At 44.7% G+C, this 25,035-nt stretch overlaps 1 protein-coding gene across 6 annotated transcripts in view; it reads left to right on the top strand.

The window, feature by feature from the left end:
• GAPVD1 (GTPase activating protein and VPS9 domains 1) overlaps positions 1-25,035 on the top strand; it is a 75,733-nt gene that overhangs the window by 19,229 nt on the left and 31,469 nt on the right. For 3 of the 6 annotated variants that reach the window (XM_040442686.1, XM_040442685.1, XM_040442683.1), the window contains exons 4-9: positions 436-522; positions 13,766-13,900; positions 15,399-15,588; positions 16,786-16,866; positions 19,196-19,347; positions 22,576-22,705. In XM_040442686.1, coding sequence (XP_040298620.1) covers positions 436-522; positions 13,766-13,900; positions 15,399-15,588; positions 16,786-16,866; positions 19,196-19,347; positions 22,576-22,705 — 775 coding nt within the window. The remainder of the gene's footprint in view (positions 1-435; positions 523-13,765; positions 13,901-15,398; positions 15,589-16,785; positions 16,867-19,195; positions 19,348-22,575; positions 22,706-25,035) is intronic. The other 3 variants (XM_040442689.1, XM_040442688.1, XM_040442687.1) reach the window with 1 other exon arrangement.

Below are 25,035 nucleotides of genomic sequence, written 5' to 3'. Positions count from 1 at the left end.
TGGGGATTTGGATGAGAGACACGTAGCCCCAGTCTCTCTGATGAAATAGAGGAGCACAGAATTTGGGTAAAAGGTGGAGATTTGTTTTTCTTAGGAAAATAATGAGTTTCAAATTGAAAATGAATAGAGTGATTGCAATTTTCTGGCTCCTATGAGAATTACTAGGTGTTATATATCTGGTAGTATCTATTGATGCCTTATACGACGTGAAATTGCAGCCGCACAGTTCAGTCTCCATGTCTGTGAGCAGGTGAAGATCCTGCTTATAAATCTCATCCGCAGTCACTTGTCCCTTTTGATATTGTGTCAAAGAGCGCATTATAGGAAGGAGCGGCTGGATGGGCTGCCTGTTGGCAGCGTCCAGACCAGTGAATACAGCTGATGTGAATGTAACAAGCCAGTCATTCAGGTCCTTCTCTTGTCACTGTGCTCTAGGTCGGCCGCCTCCTGCAGCAGTTGGCTCTGACGGGATTTGAGGAAGCGGAATCGCGTGGCAGGAACAATCTCAGTAAATTTGACAAAGTAAGTAATGTACGGTGTAGACGACGATGATTGAAGGGCTGACTCCTCATCAGGGAGTTACAGATGACTCCTTGTGTGTTACACAACTTGTAAATGTGAAACGCGAGATCCCAGTGTGAACCAACTGTGCAGAAAATGCCGGGATAGTGGTAGTCCTTAACCCCTTCCCAACCTTTGACGTACTGTTACGTCATGGGAACCACTGAGTTCCCGCAATTTGACGTAATAGTACGTCATAGTGATCGATCACTGCAGGGGCCTGGCAGTCAGTGGTAGCCGGGCACCTGCTGTATCCACCGGCATCGCTGTAAAAGCAGATGCCGGCGGATTAACCCCTTCTATGCCGTGGTCCGCGCTGACCGCTGCATAGAAGAGGTTTGTGTCGGGTGAGGGGAGGTTTGTGTCGGGTGAGGGAGAGCATCGAGTCCCCGCGCTGCTGTGGCGGGGACCCGATGCGACACAAAGTAGCCCGATGCCGTGCAGAGGCTGCCCCAATGCCTTGCACGGCATCGGGAACTGCCTTCTACGGGAGCCGAAGAGATCCAGCCTCAGGCCCGTCTCCTAGGCAACCTGTTAGTGTATGACTCAGTGTCATACACTAACAGGCAATGCATTACAATACAGATGGATTGTAATGCATTGCAGAGGGGATCAGACCCCCAAAAGTGAATGTCATAAATAAAGTAAAAAAAAGTATTTTTAATAAAATTAATAAAGTAATAAAATTAATAAAGTAAAAAAAACAAACAAAAAAAAACAACCTGCCCCTTTCCCCTTATTTTATAATAAAAAACAGAATAAAAAACCAAAACCCACGCGTATTAGGTATCGCTGCGTCCGTAATGACCGGCTCTATAAATATATCACATGATCCACCCAGTCCGATAAACACCATAAAAAAAAAGCAATTTTTGTCACCTTACATCACACAAAGTGCAACACTAAGCGATCAAAAAGGCGTATGCCCCCCAAATCAGTATCAATAAAACCGTTGCCTCATCCCTAAAAAAAAAAATGAGCCCCTACCTAAGACAATCGCCCAAAAAAAAAACTATAGCTCTCAGAACATGGAGACACTAAAACATCACAGCTCTATAAAAATATCACATGACCTACCGGTAACCACTCAGGTGAATACTGTAAAAAAACAAAAAAAAAAACATTTTGTCACATTACATCACAAAAATTGCAACAGCAGGTGATCAAAAAGGCGTATGCCCCCCAAAATAGTACCAATCAGACCGTCCGCCTCATCCCGCAAAAAATGAGACCCTACCTGAGAGAATCAGTCAAAAAAAAAAAAAGCTATGGCTCTCAGACTGAGACACTAAAATATCATTATTTCGAAAATGTTATTATTGAGTAATACTTAAATAAATAAGAAAAAGTAGACATATTGGGTATTGCCACGTGCGTAACGATCTGCTCTATAAAAAAGTTATATGAACTAATCCCTCGGTTAAACGCTGTAAAAATAAAAACAGTGCCAAAACATCAATTTTTTTTTTGTTACCTTGCCTCACAAAATACGTAATATAGAGCAATAAAAAATCATATGTACCCCAAAATAGTACCAATAAAACTGGCACCTTATCCCGTAGTTTCCAAAATGTGGTCAATTTTTTGAGTTTCTACTGTAGGGCTGCATCAGGGGGGTTCCAATGGGACATGGCATCTAAAAACCAGTTCAGCTAAATTTGCCTTCCAAAAATCATATGGCGTTCCTTTCCTTCTACGCAGCAGTTTACGATTACATGTGGGGTGTTTCTGTAAACTGCAGAATCCGGGTAATAACTGGTCCTTAACCACCTCCGGACCGCCTAACGCAGATTCGGGTTCCGGAGGTGGCAGCGCTGCGCACAGTCACGCATATACGCGTCATCTCGCGAGACGCGAGATTTCGCTCAAAGCCGGCCCGCGATGCGCATGCGCGGGCCGGCTTTGAGCGAAATCTCGCAAAAGTTAGAGGACAAGTTCGTCACCAGCCTGCCAGCCACGATCATTGGCTGGCAGGCTGGCGATTTTCAAAAAAACCAATCACAAGTCATATAACAGATCATATTAGTAAATATGATCTGTTATATGGCTTCTCTGCTCCTGTGCTGGTCCTTTTCGTCGGTTGGATCCAGCAGAGAAGCAGTCTTCACAGTGAGTAGCACCAACACTACACCTTAGCCCCAGATCACCCCCCTGCACCCCAATTAACCCTTTGATCACCCCTTTGATCGCCCCTGTCAATCACCTAGTAAAAGGAAAAAAGTGATCAGTGTAAACTGTCACTTTTTTTTTTCTCACTAGTATTGGCTGTTAGGTTTTAGGGATAGTTTAGGCCCCTTGGTTAGGTAGTTTAGGGATCAGTTAGCGCCCAGCCCACCGCACCGCAGTCACTTATTCGCTGTTTAACGTATCGCTAATCAGCATTTGTACTTTTATAGTATCTGTAAGTGATCAAAACTGATCCCAGTCAGATCTATAATAGTATTAGTGTCACTTTAGCTCACCCTCCACCCAAAACGCAGTGTTCGCCCGATCAGGCCTGATCGGTCGCCCACACGTGCGTTCACCCACGCCCGCCCCACCGCAGTGACAAAAAATTATTATTTTTTTTGATCACTGCACATTATCTTTACAAGCACTGCGGCGATAAAAAAATCAGTTTTGATATTTTTTATCAACCGCAGCGGCCTCCGGTACTTCGCTAGCCTCCCCTTTGTAAGACAGGCTTGCTTTTTTTCTTGGGTAGTCTCAGGGAATACCCCTAAATTTAGTAGTCCAAAATGTCAAACAGGGGGTATTCTTCTGAAGAGGCCTACAGGATTCTGACCCAGTCGGATGAGGAGTGGGAACCCTCATCTGACGAATCTAGCGGGTCAGAATATGAACCTGTAGAAAGCAGTGGCTCTCTGACCCAAAGTTCGGACGAGGAGGTGGAGGTCCCTGATGGCACCAGGCGTACCAGGCCCCGTGTCGCTAGACCACAGGTTGTGCAGGATCCGCTTCAAGAGCAGCAGAGTGGGGCTGTCGCTGCCGGATCACGTGGTGAGGCATACACCAGCAGCGCAGCCCTCCCTGGACCTAGTACCAGCACTGCCGTACAACATGGTGGCGTGGCGAGTACCAGAAGGGCAGTTGAAGCTGGCACGGTGGCACGTGCAGTAGTTACCCCGTCGCAGCCACCGCACAGACAGGCCCGTAGAGCCCCTAGAATCCCTGAGGTGCTGGCAAACCCTGATTGGCAGTCACCAACTTCAGCCGCACCATTAGTTCCCCCTTTCACCGCCCAGTCTGGAGTTCGGGTTGAGACGGCTCAGATCGGTTCGGCCCTGGGATTTTTTGAGCTGTTCTTGACTGCGGAGCTCTTGGACTTAGTCGTGGCAGAGACAAACCGGTATGCCACACAATTTATATCCGCCAACCCGGGAAGCTTCTATGCCCAGCCTTTCCGGTGGAAACCAGTCCAAGTTTCCGAAATTAAAATTTTTCTGGGCCTTCTCCTCAACATGGGTCTAACTAAAAAGCATGAATTGCGGTCATATTGGTCCACGAACCCGATTCATCACATGCCCATGTTCTCTGCTGCTATGTCCAGGGCACGTTTTGAGACCATCCTGCGTTTCCTGCACTTTAGCGACAACACCACCTCCCGTCCCAGAGGCCACCCAGCTTTTGACCGGCTCCACAAAATTCGGCCCCTCATAGACCATTTCAACCAGAAATTTGCAGATTTGTATACCCCCGAGCAAAACATCTGCGTAGACGAGTCCCTAATACATTTTACCGGGCGCCTTGGCTTCAAACAATACATCCCAAGCAAGCGTGCCCGGTATGGGGTCAAATTGTATAAGCTCTGTGAAAGGGCCACAGGCTATACCCACAAATTTCGGATCTATGAGGGAAAAGATCAGACCCTGGAGCCGGTCGGTTGCCCTGACTACCTGGGGAGCAGTGGGAAGACAGTCTGGGACTTGGTGTCACCCTTATTTGGCAAGGGGTACCATCTTTATGTGGACAATTTCTACACAAAAGTGGCCCTCTTTAGGCATTCGTTTCTAGAACGGATTTGCGCCTGTGGCACCGCGCGAACTAGTCACGTGGGCTTCCCCCAACGGCTTGTAACCACCCGTCCTGCAAGGGGGGAGAGGGCTGCCTTGTGTAACCAAGAACTGCTAGCGGTGAAATGGAGAGACAAGCGTGACGTTTACATGCTCTCCTCCATTCACGCAGACACGACAATCCAAATTGAGCGAGCAACCAGTGTCATTGAAAAGCCCCTCTCAGTCCACGACTATAATTTGCTCATGGGAGGGGTGGACTTCAATGACCAGATGTTGTCTCCGTATTTAGTTTCCCGACGCACCAGACGCTGGTATAAGAAGGTGTCTGTATATTTAATTCAATTGGCTGCATATAATAGTTTTGTTCTCTACAGTAAGGCTGGGAGAACGGGATCCTTCCTCAAATTCCAGGAAGAGATCATTGAGAACCTCCTTTATCCTGGAGGTTCCGTGGCCCCATCCACCAGTGTAGTTAGCCGTCTACACGAGCGACATTTCCCCAGTGTCGTTCCTGGTACCTCAACCCAACCGTCACCCCGAAAAAGATGTCGTGTCTGTAGCAGGAGTGGAATAAGGCGTGACACCCGCTATTTCTGTCCTGACTGTCCGGACCACCCTGCCCTATGCTTAGGAGAGTGTTTCCGGAAGTACCACACACAGGTACACCTAGCATAGGGATTGCATCTCACAGGACAGGCACACAGGGCTATTAGGGCCCTTTCTCTCACAGCTGCTGCAAACCTCTCCTTTCACCTGGGATAAAGTGCATAACGTACTTCGCCACATCTTTGGGCGATTTGCGCTTTGCACATTGTCCCATGGGGAAGGAGAGGTTTGTTCTATAAAGGTAAAAAAAAACTAAACAAAAAAAAAAAATACCGGTAAGTAAAAAAGTTAACGTTCAGTTAAAAAAGTTTAAAAAAGTTTATATGTTTGGTTCAAAAGTTAATAAACTTATTGCGTTGCGGCCTGGTTTTTTCTTTTTTTTTTTTTTTTTTTTTTTTTTTTTTTTTACCTTCCAGGTGGACCAACCGATCGACCAGCTGCAGCACTGATGTGCATTCGGACAGAAGCATTGCGCTGCTGTCAGATTACACGCAAGTCGGTGTATGCGGCGCTGCAAGACGAGATTTCTCCTCTGCAGTAAAAGATACGTTTGCCGAGGCATATGAGCTGAGGAGGTGGCGGTGTTCATATACTTTGGCAAACACTTTGTGTATATATAAAAAAAAAAATCCCGGCAATGATTTATTCATCCACATCGATTGATGTGAATGGAGAAATCTGGTTTGCCAGGGCATATGAGCTAAGTGGGTATGGATGTTGGGCGGAGCTCCTATGTCCTGGCAGACGCCTTTCCCCTCCTTTTTCTTTTTTTGGCAGAGATTTTTTCATCCACATTGATCGATGCGAATGAAGAAATCTTTGCCGTTCATTTTTTTCTTTCAGCCCAGAGGCTGAACGGAAAAAAAAAATCTCATTACCCGTATGCTCAATATAAGGAGAATAGCAGAAACTCCTAATGCTGGCCATACATGTAATGATTGCGGAGACCCTCAAATGCCAGGGCAGTACAAACACCCCACAAATAACACCATTTTGGAAAGAAGACACCCCAAGGTATTCGCTGAGGGGCATATTGAGTCCATGAAAGATTGAAATTTTTGTCCCAAGTTAGCGGAAAGGGAGACTTTGTGATAAAAAAATAAAAAAAATCAATTTCCGCTAACTTGTGCCAAAATTTTTTTTTTTCTATGAACTCGCCATGCCCCTCATTGAATACCTTGAGGTGTCTTCTTTCCAAAATGGGGTCACATGTGGGCTATTTATACTGCCCTGGCATTTTAGGGGCCCCAAAGCGTGAGAAGAAGTCTGGTATCCAAATGTCTAAAAAGGCCCTCCTAAAAGGAATTTGGGCACCTTTGCCCACCTAGGCTGCAAAAAAGTGTCACACATGTGGTATCTCCGTACTCAGGAGAAGTTGGGGAATGTGTTTTGGGGTGTCATTTTACATGTACCCATGCTGGGTGAGAGAAATATCTTGGCAAAAGACAACTTTTCCCATTTTTTTTATACAAAGTTGGCATTTGACCAAGATATTTCTCTCACCCAGCATCGGTATATGTAAAATGACACCCCAAAACACATTCCCCAACTTCTCCTGAATACGGAGATACCACATGTGTGACACTTTTTTGCAGCCTAGGTGGGCAAAGGGGCCCACATTCCAAAGAGCACCTTTTGGATTTCACTGGCCATTTTTTACAGAATTTGATTTCAAACTCCTTACCACACATTTGGGCCCCTAGAATGCCAGGGCAGTATAACTACCCCACAAGTGACCCCATTTTGGAAAGAAGACACCCCAAGGTATTCACTGATGGGCATAGTGAGTTCATAGAACTTTTTATTTTTTGTCACAAGTTAGTGGAATATGAGACTTTTTGTAAGAAAAAAAAAATCATCATTTTCCACTAACTTGTGACAAAAAATAAAAAGTTCTATGAACTCACTATGCCCATCAGCGAATACCTTAGGGTGTGTACTTTCCGAAATTTGGTCATTTGTGGGGTGTTTGTACTGTCTGGCCATTGTAGAACCTCAGGAAACATGACAGGTGCTCAGAAAGTCAGAGCTGCTTCAAAAAGCGGAAATTCACATTTTTGTACCATAGTTTGTAAACGCTATAACTTTTACCCAAACCATTTTTTTTTTACCCAAACTTTTTTTTTAATCAAAGACATGTATAACAATAAATTTAGAGCAAAATTTATATATGGATGTCGTTTTTTTTTGCAAAATTTTACAACTGAAAGTGAAAAATGTCATTTTTTTGCAAAAAAAATTGTTAAATTTCGATTAATAACAAAAAAAGTAAAAATGTCAGCAGCAATGAAATACCAGCAAATGAAAGCTCTATTAGTGAGAAGAAAAGGAGGTAAAATTCATTTGGGTGGTAAGTTGCATGACCGAGCAATAAACGGTGACAGTAGTGTAGGTCAGAAGTGTAAAAAGTGGCCTGGTCTTTCAGGGTGTTTAAGCCATAGGGGCTGAGGTGGTTAAAAAGTGAGTTTTGGAAATTTTCCAAAAAATTTCAAGATTTGCTTCCATACGTCTAAGGCTAAGCCTTCTAACGTCCCCAAAAAAAAAAAAATTCATTTTCAAAATTATCCAAACATGAAGTACATGAAGTAGACATATGGGGAATGTAAAGTAATTACTATTTTTTGAAGGTATTACTATCTATTATAAAAGTAGAGAAATTGAAATTTGTAATTTTTCAAAATTTTGGGTAAATTTGGTATTTTTTTATGAATAAAAATGTTTCATGAAGTACAATATGTGACGAGAAAACACTCTCAGAATGGCCTGTATAAGTAAAAGCGTTTTAAAGTTATCACCACATAAAGTGACACATGTCAGATTTGCAAAAAATGGCCTGGTCAGGAAGGTGAAAACAGGCCCGGGGTTAAAGGGTCATTCACGTGACAGTCTACCTTTTTAAAGGAACAAAAACAAACTGATCCGGAGTAGGAGTGTTCCCGCGCAGTGGGGAAATCCTTCAGTCAGTTGCCTTACAGCCGGAGCTGCCGAGAATTAGGGTACAGATGTCGCACTAAATTTTTTTTATGGAAGACTAAAAATACTCCCCTTACCGTTTTTGAAGTTGAAGTAATTCAAATACATTATATGTTGGGCTAAATAATGTTAAGTCCTTGTTCACATCGGCGATGGAAGCTCTGTTTGGGGCCTGTGTCGCCGATTCTGTCAAAAACACTGGACAAAAAGCCTTGCATACATGACTTTTTTTTTTGTCTGGTAAAAAAGACAATCACAAATGGAAATTAAACGGACTCCATTATAGTCAGTGGAGTCTGTTCAGCCCTGTCAGCTAGGTGTCTGATCCAGCGCTTCTGTTATGTTTGTTGTTCTGCTCCTCTAATGGAGCAGAGGAAGAGAAATAAATAGCGGTGGTGTGAACATGCGCCAAGAGGTTGGTATTTATGCAGAGCAACCATTGCTAGCTTAAATAAAATCTCTCGCCTCCCATCAACTTCTCCAACGTACAGTCCCATGTAAATAACATTGCTCCCCTCCCTTCCGGATAAGGTAAGAAGCCCCTGGAACCAGTCTGGAGTGAATGCACAGCGAGCTTTGCCAAGTGATTAAGTACAGTCCAATATAGTATCTTCCCTGTACTTTATCCTGCTGTGGATTCACCCCAGACCCCACCCAGGTATGGGAGGTAAAACCTGCCAAAATTAAAATGAAATTGAAAAAACTAAAATGATAATTAAAATAACGTTTTAACAACATTTTAATTCCATCTAGTGTCTGGAAGATGCATGGCAAAATTAAAAAGAAAATTCAATTTCTCCATTTGAATTTTCTTTTCCAACTCCAGTGTTGGTCATAAGTGTCAAAAATAAATGTAAAAATTAGGGATCGACCGATTATCGGTTTTACCGATATTATCGGCCGATATTGAGGATTTTGAACGTTATCGGCATCTATTTTGCCGATATTCCGATAACGTATTGGGAACACAGAACGCGCTGCTCTCAGCGCGTTCTGTGTTCCCTCAGCAGCACAGGGGAGAAGGAAGCAGTGTCTCCTCCCCCTGTGATGCTGCTGCCGCCAATGGCAGGAGAGGAGACAAGAGGAGGGGAGGGGCTGTGGCCGCTGCGCCACTAATTCATATACAGGAGGCGGGAGCTGGCTGCAGAATCACATAGCCGGCTCCCGGCCTCTATGAACTGTAGCTGCGGTCCGCGGTAGTTAACCCCTTAGGTGCCGCGGATCGCAGCTACCGCTCATAGAGGTCGGGAGCCGGCTATGTGATTCTGCAGCCAGCTCCCGCCTCCTGTATGTGAAAGAGAGGTATCTTCATTGGTGGCGCAGTGCGCCCCCCCCCTCCCCCTCAAGCCCCCTAGTATTAATCATTGGTGGCGCAGTGCGCCCCCCACCCCCATCCCAATAGTAAAAACATTGGTGGCGCAGTGCGCCCCCCCCCCCCCCACAGTATTAATCATTGGTGGCAGTGGCCACAGGATCCCCTCTCCCCTGCTCCTCCGATGGGAGCCCCAGCTGTGTTAGCCTGGGGCTCCGATCGGTTACCATGGCAGCCAGGACGCTATTGAAGCCCTGGCTGCCATAGTCAGCTCCATGCTGCTGTGTGCACAGAGCAGCAGGGACAGTGTGAGATCCTATTCACCCTGATAGAGCTCTATCAGGGTGAATAGGACAAGGGTTCTAGTCCCTAAGGGGGCTAAAAGTTAGTAAAAAAAAACCCCACAAAAATATTAAGTATAAATGAAAAAGATTTACAAAAAAAAGAAAATAATAATACACGTTAACAATAAACATGAATTTTCAGCAGATTTGTGTAGGAAAATTTTTTTTTCCTCAAAAATAAAAATACCCAGAATATCGGTATAAATTATCGGCTATCGGCCTGAAAGTTGACAAATTATCGGTATCGGCCCTAAAAAATCAATATCGGTCGATCCCTAGTAAAAATAGCCTTTTTCATTTTGTCAATTTAATTCTCCTCTTCCTATAGTGGGGTTTTCATGTCAAAATCATAAATCAAATGAAAACACCATGTAGAAGCTGAAAATGGTAGACTGAGATTTCAATTTCATCTCTTGCAGGCATTTTCCCTGCCAAAAGTCAAATGAAAAAGAAGCCTATTTGAATTTTCATTTTAACGTTGTACTAACATTCAAATTCATTTAAATGAGCAGCAGTGGGCGTGGTGCAGTATGCAAAGTGTTCTTTAATTCCTGACTGAACAGACAGTGACTCTGTATGTCCACTAGAGGGCGCTGCGCTTCTCCACATTTCCAACAGCTAAGGCTACTTTCACACTTGCGGCAGAGTGATCCGGCAAGCAGTTCCGTCGCCAGAGCGGCTTGCTGGATCCGACAATCTGCATGCAAACGGACAACATTTGTAGACTGATCCGGATTTGGATCTGGATCCGTCTTACAAATGCATTGCAAGAACAGATCAGTTTTTCCGGATGTCATCCGGAGAAACGGATCAGTTATATATTTCTTTCACATTTTTACCGGAAGGACGGATCCGGCCTTGCAGTATTTTTAATGCTGCATCCGGCACTAATACATTTCAATGTAAATTAATGCCGGATGTCCTCCATTGTGTCTGTGTGACCAAAAATCAGGGTGCATGACTTGCAGAAACGCGGAGCATCCTCGGCATCACTGTTCTGATTGCTGGGAGAGTTCAGACCCCCATGATCTGTATTGATGGCCTACAATAGCGCTCAGCAACCTTTGGCCAGGGATGTAGCTATAGGGGATGCAGAGGTAGAAGTCGCTATTGGGCCCAGAAGCCTGAGGGAGTCCAAAGACTCCTTTGCCGCTTAAGAAGACAAAGTACATGCTGGGCAATTCATTCCTCTGGCTAAAGAGAATGGGTTAGGTCAGAAATTTTACCTTATCCCGTAGTTTCCAAAATAGGGTCATTTTATTGGAGTTTCTACTATAGGGGTGCATCAGGGGGTCTTCAAATGTGACATGGCAAGTTAAAATTATCCCAGTGAAATCTGCCTTCCAAAAACCATATGGCGTTCCTTTCATTCTGCGGCCTGCCATGTGCCCGTATAGCAGTTTACGACCACATATGGGGTGTTTCTATAAACTACAGAATCGGCAATAAATATTAAGTTTTGTTTGGCTGTTAACCCTTGCTTTGCTACTGGAAAAAATTGATTAAAATAGAAAATCTGCCAAAAAAGTTAAATTTTTACATTTTATCTGCATTTTCCAATAATTCTTGTGGAACACCTAAAGGGTTAACAAAGTTTGTAAAATCAGTTTTGAATACCTTGAGGGGTGTAGTTTCTAGAATGGGGTCATTTTTGGGTGGTTTCTATTACATAAGCCTCACAAAGTGACTTCAGACCTGAACTGGTCCTTTTTAAAAAGTGGGTTTTGGAAATTTTCTGAAAAATTTCAAGATTTGCTTCTAAGTCTTCTAACGTTCCCAAAAAATAAAATGTAATTTTCAAAATGATCCAAACATGAAGTTTGGATCATTTGTTTGGATCAAGTATGTAAAGTAATACATTTTTTTTGGAGGTATTACTATATATTATAAAAGTAGAGAAATTAAAATTTTTAAAATTTGCAGTTTTCAAATTTTTGGGTAAATTTTATATATTTTTTATAACTAAAAATGAAATATTTTGACAGAATTTAACCACTGTCATGAAGTACAATATGTGACAAGAAAATAATCTCAGAATGGCTTGGATAAGTAAAAGCATTTTAAAGAGGACCTTTCACTAGTTTAAAAACTAACTATATCAGTGGGCAGAGCGGCGCCCAGGGGTCCCCCTGCACTTACTAGTATGTCTGGGCGCAGCTCCGTTCGCCTCCCAGGCTATAAGCTGTGCGCTACGATTGGCCAGCGCTGCAGCAAGGGACAACCCTAATACAAAAACTCCGCCCCGTACAACAGAGGGAGCTGCAGACACTGGAGCCTATACCGGGCGAACGGAGCGGCGCCCAGACATACTAGTAAGTGCAGGGGGACCCCTGGGCGCCGCTCTGCCCACTGATATAGTTAGTTTTTAAACTAGTGAAAGGTCCTCTTTAAGGCTACTTTCACACTGGCGTTTTGGCTTTCCTTTTGTGAGATCCGTTCAGGGCTCTCACAAGCGGTCCAAAACGGATCAGTTTTGCCCTAATGCATTCTGAATAGAAAAGGATCCGCTCAGAAAGCATCAGTTTGCCTCCGATCAGTCTCCATACCACTCTGGAGGCGGACACTAAAACGCTGCCTGCAGCCAAATGGATCCGTCCTGGCACACAATGTAAGGCTGAATGCACACGGCCGTGAATGGTCCGTGGTATCCCGGCCTGGCATCCTGCTGACATTCGGCCTAAGTCGATGGGGACGGATCCGTTTTCTCTGACACAATCTGGCACAATAGAAAACGGATCCGTCTCCCATTGACTTTAAATGGAGTTCATGACGGATCCGTCTTGGCTATGTTACAGATAATACAAACTGATCCGTCCATGACGGATGCATGCGGTTGTATCATTGTAACGGATCAGTTTTTGCAGATCCATGATGGATCCGCCCAAAACGCGAGTGTGAAAGTAGCCTAAAGTTATTACCACATAAAGTGACACATGTCAGATTTGCAAAAAATGGCTTGGGCAGGAAGGTAAAAAATGGCCCAGGGTAGAAAGGGTTAAGGTGTATTCACACTACATTTATAGTGTCCCTCTGGCATTTCCGCTGGGGAAATTTGAGTGTCCTTTTGGCCTCCTATGGGCTGGTATATATCTGTACAATTTTTTTTTATTTAATTTTTTTTCTCTTCCTTCGACGTTATGGACTAGTGAAGTCTGCTGTTCTTCTCATAAGGCTTTATTCACACGTCCATATCCGTTTTCACTTTGTGGAGGAGTCAGTGTTCCATCCATGAAGACTCTGTTTGGTCTGTGTCTATTTTTTGCCCTCCGTCTGGCATGTGCACTGCTAGTTTAAAAAGCGGTTTTCCAGAGCATTTCCTTCCAATGGTTAGTGAGAACCTCTGAGCGAACACGAATGCCATCCTTGTTCCGTTTCTGTTTTCACAGACCGATAGACTTCAATGGGTGTATTTATTCCCCACATCCACCAAAGTAATGCATGCTTCCGTGGGTGAGTGGGAAAAAAAACAAGTATGTATAGACACCCTAAAATCAATGGATCCATCTACTTTTAGGAGAATTATTTTATTTTTTATTTTAACCACTTTTGGACTGCCCATAGACTATAAACGTCCGGGTGGTCCGTGTTTGCAGAGTTGGCAGCTGCATGCCAGTCGTGCAGTAGTGGGGAACTCTGTCATTATAGTAGAGTACAGATCAGGAAGTGGCAATGCCTTCCTGCTCCGCTCCTTGAGGTCATGTGATCACCAGGGGACAGGTAACTGCATGAACTGCTGGGTCTTAGCAGAGCCAGATCAGCGCTGTGGTGAGGCTGTGCATCCTTGTACAACCTGTCTGGCGGCAGTATTTCCCTTGTTACTGGGACTAATAGGTCAGCCCCAGTTACAGGATAAATCGGGAACAAAAAGTGGGCTGCACAAAATGTCAATGAATTTAAAAAAACACAATGCTTTTAGGTATCTCTATGTAATTATATTTTCTCTCTCCCCATAGGGCTGTGTTGCTGCTTTTTTGGATGTAGTTATTGGAGGCAGAGCGGTGGAGACTCCTCCATTATCTTCTGTAAATCTCCTGGAAGGGTTAAGTCGCACCGTTGTGTATATGACCTACAGCCAGCTTGTCACTTTGGTGAGCACCTGCTTTGTTTTCTACAGACTACAGCAGAAATGCTTTCAGGCGGTGTTCACATCAGGTCTTTGTCCCACATTTAGCATATACACATGCCTCAGACAGATGCCATCCATTACCATAGGGGTCCACTGTATAAAACGTATCTGTAGTATCTGTGGACTCTAGCATGGGTTCAATGTTTGACAAAAACCTGATGTGAACACAGCTCTTGCCATGGAAATCTAATTCTTCATCTAACACTGCAATGAATGACCTGAGAAGGTATCAGAAAATAATAAACACCAGGGTTAAAGGGGTTGTGCGGGGGTTTTATATTGATATCCTATTTTCAGAAAAGGTCATCAATATCTGATCGGCGGGCGTCTGAGTCCCAGCAACCCTGCGATCAGAGGTTTGTAGAGGAGACGGCACTCATGTGAGCGCTGCTTTGAATGGGTCCGTGATCAGCTAGATACGGCAAAAGATAAGACATGTCCTATCGGACAGGAGGCGCGGACCCGAAAGCCCACTGAAACCTTTGGAAGCACTTCCATGGGCTTTCGAGTCCAAGCTTCCTCACCGCATAAGACAGGACATGTCCTATCTTTTGCTGTATCTTGAGGATCGCGGACCCATTTAAGGTAATAGGATTCACACGCCCAGTTTCTTTGTATTGTGGACCGCTATTTATGGTCCATAACACCGGCACGGTGACCACATGGTCATGTGAATGAGCCCTTACACTGCGCATTGCCTCACTTACATCGGCAAGACAGTGTAATTACAAATGCTCGTCCTAGTGAAGTGAATGAAGCACTGCGCTGCCGAGACAAGTGAGACAATGCGCAGTGCAATTCTGAGCGCCACCTCCTCTTCAAACAGCAGTTCGGTGGGGCTGCCGAGAGTCGGACCCCCACTGATCAGATATTGATGACCTATCCTGAGAAAAGGTCATCAATATAAAAGCCCTGCACAACCCCTTTACATACATGCAACAGTTTATTATGTGAATAATCCATCCAGCAACATATTAGACTAAACTGGCCGACCAAGGAATCCGTTCTTTATAACAAAGTGACTCCTTAATCCTAGAGCACAATGTAAGTGACCGACTGAGTTCATGCCGATCGTGCCATACAAATGTAGTTTCAGCAAACCACGGCCGAAATCTTACAACCTGTCTGGTCACTTTTTCAGCAGACAAAAGACTTCCGTCTGTCATTGCAAACGATTGTTTAGGTTCTTCCAAAATCAACCATTTTGACTAACCCGTAGCTTGTGTGTATGGCTTTTATGACGGCTTTAGATTTGTTATATTGCTTCCTACAACATCTTGGTTAATCATATTATCTATTGTTAATTTGACAAACTGTAAGCCACCAAACCTACCACCTATAGGGATTGCTGGTCCCTTGGCTTCAGAATCTAAGTGGGTTACACAATTACTTTTATCTACATGACGGTCTGTATTCTGTCTATGTCCGTAAGAGAGGTTAATGTTGCTTCATCCTTGCAGCTTGGATTCTTGCGCAGTGTCATATCTGGGGATCAGCTGCGAGAGGAGGATAGAATGGCCCTGGAAAACCTACTGGCGACAGTGCCACAGACCAAGCCATGCAAGAACAACCATGACAGCACTCCTTACAGCACGCCTCAGTTGTCCCCCGCTACCACCCCAGCCTGCCGAAAGAACAGACTCCCTATAGGTAAGTGCCCAGTACCATGATTAAAGCACTGACTTTTACAGGTCTCCATGACTCCTATGTATGATGTGAAATGTTACAGTAATGCAGTTTACTTTTGATACTAATGGCCATTCCTCAGGATAAGGTCATGAAAATCTTATTGACGGGGGAGACGCCCTGCATCCCCACGATCAGCTGTTTGAAGAGACGGCGGCGGTCGTGCGAGCTCTACTTCCTCTTTAAAGGGAACCTGTCACCGGGATTTTGTGTATAGAGCTGAGGCCATGGATTGCTAGATCGCCGCTAGCACATCCGCAATACCCAGTCCCCATAGCTCTGTGTGCTTTGTGTGTAAAAAAACCTGATTTGATACATATGCAAATTAACCTCAGAGGAGTCCTGTACGTGAGAAGTCAGGGACAGGACTCATCTAAGGTTCATTTGCATATGGATCAAATCGTTTTTTTACCACAATAAAAGCACACAGAGCTATGGGGACTGGGTATTGCGGATGTGCTAGCGGCCATCTAGCAACCCATGTCCTCAGTTCTATACACAAAATCCCGGTGACAGGTTCCTTTTAAGGTTACACTGTGTCGTCTTGGAAGTCTCAGCAAAGTGGTGTGATTACAAGCGCTTGTTTCATTCACTTGAATGGGACGAGCACTGCAAGAGAGACGACGTGCAGTGTAATATTGGAAGAGGAAGCTGTGCTTGTACGAGCGCTGCCTCCTCTCCAAGTGGCTGATCAGTGGGGGTGCGGAGTCATACCTCCACCGATCAGATATTGATGACCCAGCCTGAGCATAGGGCATCTATATGTACTGGCTGCACAACCCCTTTAATTTTATTCCACACAGTGCCTCTAGCCTCACAACAGTATTTGGGATCCATAGAACTTGGATCCTGAATTTGGTGGTAGCGCGTGTCATTGGGACTGTGTGTTCTCAATAGGGGGAGAGGAGTAAGCTGCTGTCAAACTCCTCTGGCGGCTGCTTATCTTCCTGAGAACAAAGGGTCGGGCATGTTGAAATACATCATATCCGACCCTTCTATGTGATCAACGTCTACCATTGAGGAAGAGCCCGGAGGCATTAATGTAACGTCTGTGGCCACTCTGTTGTATTCCCTCTAGCAGGTATTTTTACATGTCCAATGCCAAGTCCGTAATCTAATCATATTCTTTCTTTTGCAAACTTGACCTGATTGACTCCGTAGGGCAGCAGCTTGCAGCCATGACAGTCTGGGACACGTCCGCCTCAAACCTCTCCGCTCATATAAACCTGGTGACTCCATTTGGTGTGTAACTGGGATGTTCTTCTGTCATGAAGATCGCTTCAGCCATCATGGCGTGTGACTAAGCTTGCTGGAATCGCCTCCATAAAGTCATTCTGTCATGCAGCTGCTTGCCACCATCCATGTCCTGTCATGTTCTCACTAGTATATTGCTTACATTTTTGGCCCAGCTGAGACCCATGTTCTGGCCGTCCTCAGCTGTCCTTTTTGCAGATTTTCTCTGAGACCATATTCACGTGCAATATATTTAATGTTTTGGCCCAAATCCCTGTATTATTTTTTATTCAAACCCTTTAAGAAGGGCATAGATCTCCTGTTTCAGGTATTATGGCCGTATTCTCCCATGGAAGTATTGCGGCCGGGGAGAATAGTTCAGTATTGTGGCGCCATATAGCGGCCCTACCTATTCATAGAGGTCCAAATTCACAATTTGCCCTTTCCTACAGTGTTCATATCTCAACTGCCTCTACTCCTGTATAGGGAAAGCATGGCATGTGTCCACTGTTCTGCCTGGCATGCTCCTTGGCACTATAGAATCTGACATGGCAGAGGTTTAGTCTTGTGATTTTATTTCTGGCAAGCTTGGTTTACATTTCTCTCTTCTGAAGCTCCTCATCCCAGTGGAGGACGTTATTCACCTCGTGCATGTATCCATAATGCGTCATATATATATATATATATTCATATTCATATATTCAGAGCTGACATGTTTGTGAGCGGATGTGTGTGTCCTTGTGCCAGATGTTCAGTGCCTGCTTATAGATATATGCATCTGTCCATATGTGTGTATTTCATTGATGTGTATATGGATTCTTCTTTTTTTCGTACATTTTGTATTTCACGGACGTCTTTTTTCACTGGGCATTTAAAGGGCATCTGTCAGCAGTTTTGTACCTATGACACTGGCTGACCTGTTACATGTGCACTTGGCAGCTGAAAGCATCTGTGTTGGTCCCATGTACATATGTGCCCACATTGCTGAGAAAAATGAAGTTTTATTATATGCAAATGAGCCTCTAGGAGCAACGGGGGCGTTACCATTACACCTAGAGGCTCTGCTCTCTCTGCAACTGCCGCGCCCATATGAACGTGTGACCAACACAGATGCCTTCAGCTGCCAAGCGCACATGTAACAGGTCGGCTAGTGTCGTAGGTACAAAACTGCTGACGGATGTACTTTTAATAATCATTACAGAAAATAGTAGTGTTACTCCCTCGGGTATGATTTTCCATAGAGTAGGTGATAACTGTATGATCAGTGGGGGTCCAACTGCTGGGACTCCCAATGTTGACAAGAGCAGGTGGTAGACCCCAGGAGTGGCAGGTCATCCATACGTGCTGATGCTTCATTATCTACGGGACTGCTGGAGAAGATCTGGTATTTCCGGCGGTTCCATACTAAATGATTGGAGCAGTAGGCCCCCCTCTCGACCTGTCTCTTCATCAGATCGGGGAAGTAGGACCCCTATTCTCAGCATTGGTAGGTGTCTGACCTTTGGTATAAGGAGTAACTTCAAATTTTGGTGCAACCCCTTTAAGGAAGACCTGTCACCTTTCTTGACACGTCTGTTTTAGTAGATTCTGGAGCGTGACTGGCTCCTCTGTTATTCCTCCTGTATTTTGTGAATAAATTGACAACTGGGGTTACCTTTCCCTATGTCAAAGGGTTGTGTCCCTACTGAGTTGGCGGCTGCCCGTTCATCACAAGAACCCACGTTACACCATTTGAAAGGAGTGACAGACAAGCATGCACACTGCTGCTCCATTCAACACTAAGGGGCCGCCATCGATAGCCAAGCACTTGTGCTCCTGTCCAGCAGTCCTACAGAGCTGAATTGAGCGGACGCACATGCGTATCTGTCGCTGATTTCAAATTTGGGACCATAGGCCTCCATTCTATTGATTTGATGGACAGCAGTCAGTCAGACCCGTTTTCCCTGTTCTGCGGACAAGTTGTTACAATGGGACAACCCTTTTAACGTATCCGTTGTATATTCTTTACGGATCTTGTTAAAATTAAAGCCATGACCTGCATTGTGTAGAACCCGGTACAGTCTCTTGAAAGTGAAAGAAAGCTTCACCATTAAGGTTTTCTTTTTAACCATTTCCCACTTTACTGTTAATAGTTCCTCTAAATTGTATTTAATGATTCATCCAGAATCTGACTTGTTTCCTATACTTGTACTGAAAAAAGAAGAAATGGCTTTTCTATGTGTAGGGTATTGAGGAGTGAAGTGAGTGATGCTGTGTGGGGCTCTCCATACGTTTTTGACATTCTTTCCTGTTATATTACAGATGACGAAGTAATGCTTATTTTTGTCCCTGAATATAGTGACTCGCAGCAGGAGCAAAACCAGCCTCCTGGAGGCCGAACACGAGGGGTCCCCTCAAGATGCCATACCCCAAGATCAACCTGAGGAAGTGCTCGTAATTTCACTGGGAGCAGGGCCGCAGCTTACCCCGGGCATGATGTCCGAGAATGAGGTATTCACAGGCACCCATTTATAGTGTTGGGGTCCATTCACACGTCCGTAAGTGTTTTGTGGATCCGCACATCAGACACTATAATAGAAAATGCGTTTTCTGGTCCGTAATTGCGGACAAGAATAGGACAGGTTCTATTTTTTTCAGGAACGGAATTGCGGATCCCGAAAATGCGGATGCGGATCCCCGAAATGCGGATTCTCATCCGTTCCAGCCCCATTGAAAGTGAATGGGTCCGCAAATTGCGGAACGAATGCAGACCCAAATTACGGACGTGTGAATGGACCCTTACACTAAGTTTTGTTTGTAAAAAAGCAACACATTGCAGACAGTGCAGAATCGTCAATTCTGGTAAAAGAGAGTAAGAAAATTGTAGAAGGTATCCATATTTTGCGGATCTGTGGTTTGCACATCGAAATAAATACGGATACATTTTTGTACATGATGCCTTTGATAGGTTTTATACCTATTGAGCGGCATGATTGACTACAGAAAACAGCAATCCATCATGGCAGATCAGCTTTTCGACAGATATCTGGCATCTGTTGCGCTCATTTGTATCATAAAAAAGATGCTGATGGTCGGTAGAAATTAGTCGATAGTTGGGCGTCTCTAGCATGGCCTGTTTAACCTGTCCCTTCTCCATGGTGTACTGATAAGTGGGACATTGATGTGAAATGAGGTAATCGGAGGCCAGTGATGACGCGGGCTAGCTCTAGTCCTGGCCCATTTAGCCTCTCAGCATTGATCGTCTGATCTGGGTGTTTTGACAGAACTTCAATGCAAAAAACAAACCTTTCCACAGCTCCATCGATGGAAAACTATAAAAGGTATGGCTTTCATAATATGGCAACACAAAGACATTTATTAGGTTTTTATATTGCAAAAGTAGTAAACCATAAAAGCCGAATTGCTACATCCCCCCCCCCCCCCCAACCAAAAAATAAATAAAATAAATACAAGTTTGTCAATATATTATATATAACCAAACATGGTGAAAAAATGTCTTCAGAAATGAAAGATCCCCTCATGCTGCTATATCCAGGGGGAACTAAATTTAAAGTTTTTTTTTCCAAAAGTGGAAATGGATAAAGAAAAAAAATATCGGTGTCATGAAAGCCAAAATATGCAGCGTGTGTAAAAGCGTTTTTTCCCAGGAATAATGAAAGGGGTTTTCTGAGATTTTTATACTGATGACCTATCCTCTGGATAGGTCATCAGTATCTGAACGATCGGGGTCCAACACCAAGGACCCCCACCAATCAGCTGTTTGAGAAGGCACCGGCGATCTTGTGAGTGCCACGGCCTTCGCTCTACTTTTCCTATGCCAATGACAACATATTCATCTATTACGTGGCCTAGGAGCAGCTCAGACACATTCAAGGGAATGGGGCTGAGTTGCAATACCTAGCACAGCCACTATACTAGGTACGGCGCTGTGCTTGGTGAGCTGAGAGAAGGCAGCAGCGCTCAGGACTTGGACAACCCCTAGGCCAGTGTTGGCGAACCTGTGGCACTCAGAGCCCTCTCTGTGGGCACCCACACCCTGGAAAAAGTCTATTGTGTACCAATATGCCTTAGACTCTTGCTGCCATTCATCAGCGCAGGACGCACTATGAATGCCACAGGCAGAGCACTAAATGTAGGCAGGCTGTTATAGCTAAATGATAAAGTATATGGAAGATATACTATATTGGACTGTTGTATTCAGGGTAAATTTCCGTGTTGGCACTTTACGATAAATAAGTGGGTTTTCGGTTGCAGTTTGGGCACTTGGTCTTAAAAAGGTTCACCATCACTGCCCTAGGCAATGCAGGCTGGGGGCCTTTAGTTAATAGTTAAGGGTTTTCCGAGATTTTTATACTGATGACCTATCACAGAGTATGGCCGCTTTCACACGAGCGAGTGTACAAGACAGCTCCCGTTCTGAACTCCCAGTAGTGCTGGGGTCGCATAGCATTATGCTATGTAACCCTTAGAGGTTTGGAATGTATTGGATAACAGTGGCACAATGCTGTCAGTGTTATCCAATACATTCCAGAACTGTAAGGGTTACACAGCATCATACATCAATATAATGCTATTAAAGGGGTTGTCCAAGTTATGTAAAAAAATATAGTACTGATGGTCAACAATATATACATATGCTAAGCAAGTTTTAGGCAAAAAATATAAAAATGTATATTTCCTCATTTCCCTAGTTCTCTTCTGACCTCTGTTTACCTGCAGTAACCACAATCTCTGAGGTTTTCCTCATGAATATTTGTGGGCATCAAAAAAGACTGCCCCCTTCCCTGCTCTGCAAAGGGAGGGGAAAAAAGTGCTGCCCTGAGTGGAACGTCTGACTCCTGGGATACTTGGCAGCATGTTGTATGTGTAGGACTACAAGTCCTAGTTGTACTGTGACACTGCTGATACACACAGGATCTTCCCCCTACCTGTTCTTGTGCAATGCTCTGCAGAACTCCTCCAGTCTGTCAGCTCTGTGTCTGCAGGAGGGAAGACCATGTGCCCAGCATTTGTCTCTTCACTGCCTGCAGCTGCTCAGCAGAGCCTCCAGCCCTGAGTCTGTACCGCTGATGGTAAAAGGGTTAAACTTTCCTGAAGAATCCAGTGGGAGAGGAGACACAGGGCAGACAGGAGCAGCTTGGCCAGTGCAGGGGGTGGCCTGCACAGACACAGATCTGCTCCCTAGGCTTGTGCACGAAACATCATGAGAGCAGGGAGAGAAGCTGACATCACAGGTCATGTGACCCTCAGTGAAATCTGAGGAAGGAGCCACTGCAGATGCAGGAAGTGAATTGTAAACATTTGATTAGTTAGAAACGTACAAAGAACAAAAAAAAAAAAACTCTGAAAACCCCTTTAAAAATTCATACTAGCCTGTCCCCACTGCTCCCGTGCTGGCTCACATTCCTTCATCTTCCAGTCTCCGGCATGTTTTCTTCTGGTTAATGCCGAACCCAGTTATTGGCTGCAGCGGCGCAGATGACCATCTCCATGCCCCATCTGGAAGAAAACAAGCCTGGGACCAGAAGATGTAGGAACAGGAGCCAATGCACAAGAGCGGAGTGGTGGGAGCAGGTAAATACGAATCGTTCAATAGGTGATGCAGCCAAGGGTCTTCAGTTAATAGTTATTTATTCTCGGAAAAAGCCCCTTTAAAGCATGGCACATCCTCCTGTGCTTGATTATAGATCTGCAGGTTCTGTTTTTTCACGTTTTCAGGTTCTGAATATGCAGCTTGTGGACAGTGGACAAGCGGATGTTCCTGTGGACGACACAAAGCTTCATGGGAAGCCCGACAAGACCTTGCGCTTTTCTCTCTGTAGTGATAACTTGGAAGGCATTTCAGAAGGTACAGGCTTTAAGATGATCGATGAATTTCAGCTCCGTTATTTTCCTTTATTCTTTTCTGTTTTTGCTGTTAAAGGGAACCTGTCCTCAGCTTTATGGTGCCCATACTAACGGCAGTAAAAAGTAGAGACCGGTGAGAGGATTTCAGAGGTCTGTCATTTATAAGTTAAAAGTAAGTGGTTGCCGAGAACCAACATCACAATCATTGTAGACCGGGCCTGGAGAAGAGTCACGGCCACAAGAGTCCTGGTTATTCATGAATTCCTGCTCTCCTGCCCACCTGCTGATGACTGACTGTCTTCTACCTAGTTTTCTCCCTTTCTCTCTAGGAGAGAACTGCCAATCATCAGCAGATGGGGAGAGAGCAGGAGATTATAATAACCAGGACTCTTCTCAGGTAGATTTGACTCTTCTCAAAGCCTGGGCTGCAATGATTATGAGGCTGGTTCTCGGCAACCACTTAGTTTTAGCTCATAAATAACACACCGCTGAGATCAGCATTTCTGTCACAAATTTATGCTGCCCTCAGTGAGGTCAGCTTACAGTTGATGACAGGTTCCCTTTAAAGGGCTTGTCTCATGATAAACGTTCTACAGTTTTCAAACCAGCACCAGCCACTTATTCATTGAAATCTATCTGTATAGCGCCAGCTGCTGCTTGTTCTTTTTCTAATTTCTCTGTCCACCTCATTGAGGTGGCCGCACATGCTCAGTTATGTCCTTCAACATCCACCAGTGGCAGCAGAAAGGACGCACCTTCTGTGCTGCTAGCTTGAAATAAATCTAGTAGAGTAATAGGAGCAATTAATGGCGCTATTTCTGGATGTGATGTACAAGGATGGTTCTAGCTTTGTTAGAAAGAGATCATAATGTACTATATGATATCTGATTTTTATTTTTCACATTAATCGTGCGATAACCCCTTTAAAGAGGAATCTGTAGATGTTTTTATTAATGGGCTACTTTTGGGACAACCCATCATTGTATGATCCCTGCGTACTTCATTCACGCATGAGTGTATTTGTAATGCAACTCAGTCCATTGACTTAACGGGGTTGTGCAGTCACGTAATATTGATGACCAATGCATTGGAATGAGTGCTGTGACTCCTTTAAACAGCCCCTCACTGATCTGATATTGATCATCTATCCTGAGGATAGATCTTCAGTATTATTCCACTGCACAACCCGCTTAAATGGACTGAACCATTTTTTCTTTGCATGCTCAATGGGACCGCCATTGAAAGCTTGTCCGAAGGATAGCCTAAGGATCCAGATGGGGACGTGTCTGCAGCGGCAAATCTGCAGTGTATCTACTGGAATTCCACAACAGCAAAATCTGCGCAAAATGGTTTCTAGTGTAAATGCTGTGGGTTTGCTGCAAGTTTCACCCTCTGGAAACAGTAACACCCCCCCCCCCCCCCCCCAACATAAATTGACTTAAAGGGGTTCTCTGCCTTTTTCTTACTGATGATCTATCCTTTGGATAGGTCATCAGCATCTGATCGGTGAGGGTCTGACTTCCGGGACCCCTCCTGATCAGTTGTTGTTTGAAAAGGCATTGACACTCGCAGGCCAGTGACTGCACGTCTGTCCCATGGCCTAGGCGCTGCTCTGCCCCATTCACTTCAATGGGGATAACCTGCACCCAGGCCACATTACCTATAATCGTGCCGTCACTGGACTGTGGAAAGCAGTGAGAATGCAGAGTGCTGGTGCCTTCTCAAACAGCTGATCAGCTGGGGTGCCAGTTGTCGGACCCTCACCGATCAGATGCTGATGACCTAGAGGATAGCTGATCAGTAAGAAAAAGGCAGAGAACCCCTTTAATTGACAGGTCATGTCATGTGGATTCTACAGAGCAGGATGAGATTTTTTTTTACAGTTTTATCCACTTTGCTTCTATTGTCTTAGAGCTCCTTCACACAAACGTAAGGCCCTCATGCCCGTGCTTCGGTCCGCAATATACAGGACCTGTCAATGTACATTGACTCGAATGGTTCCGCAATCTGGTAGATACGGCAAAAGATAGGACATCTCCTGTCTTTTGGAGTTCAGCGGCACGGACCCAAAAACCCACGCTGCGGAGTGAGCTTTCGATCTGTGCCTCCACTCTGTGCCTCCACTCTTTTGCCGCATCTTGCTGATTGCGGACCCATTCAAGTCAATGTGTCCGCATCCTCAGCACGGAGTGTACACTGACAGGTCCCGTATATTGCGGACCGCCATTTATATTGCGGACCGCCATTTGCGTCCGCAGTACGGGCACGGAGCCCTTACGTTCGCGTGAATGAGCCCTTAGACTGCAGATTCCACACTTGATCCACAGCAGA

Source organism: Bufo bufo, chromosome 8 (assembly GCF_905171765.1).
Source record: "Bufo bufo chromosome 8, aBufBuf1.1, whole genome shotgun sequence".
Lineage (NCBI taxonomy): Eukaryota > Metazoa > Chordata > Amphibia > Anura > Bufonidae > Bufo > Bufo bufo.
This window is presented reverse-complemented; position numbering and strand designations above follow the sequence as displayed.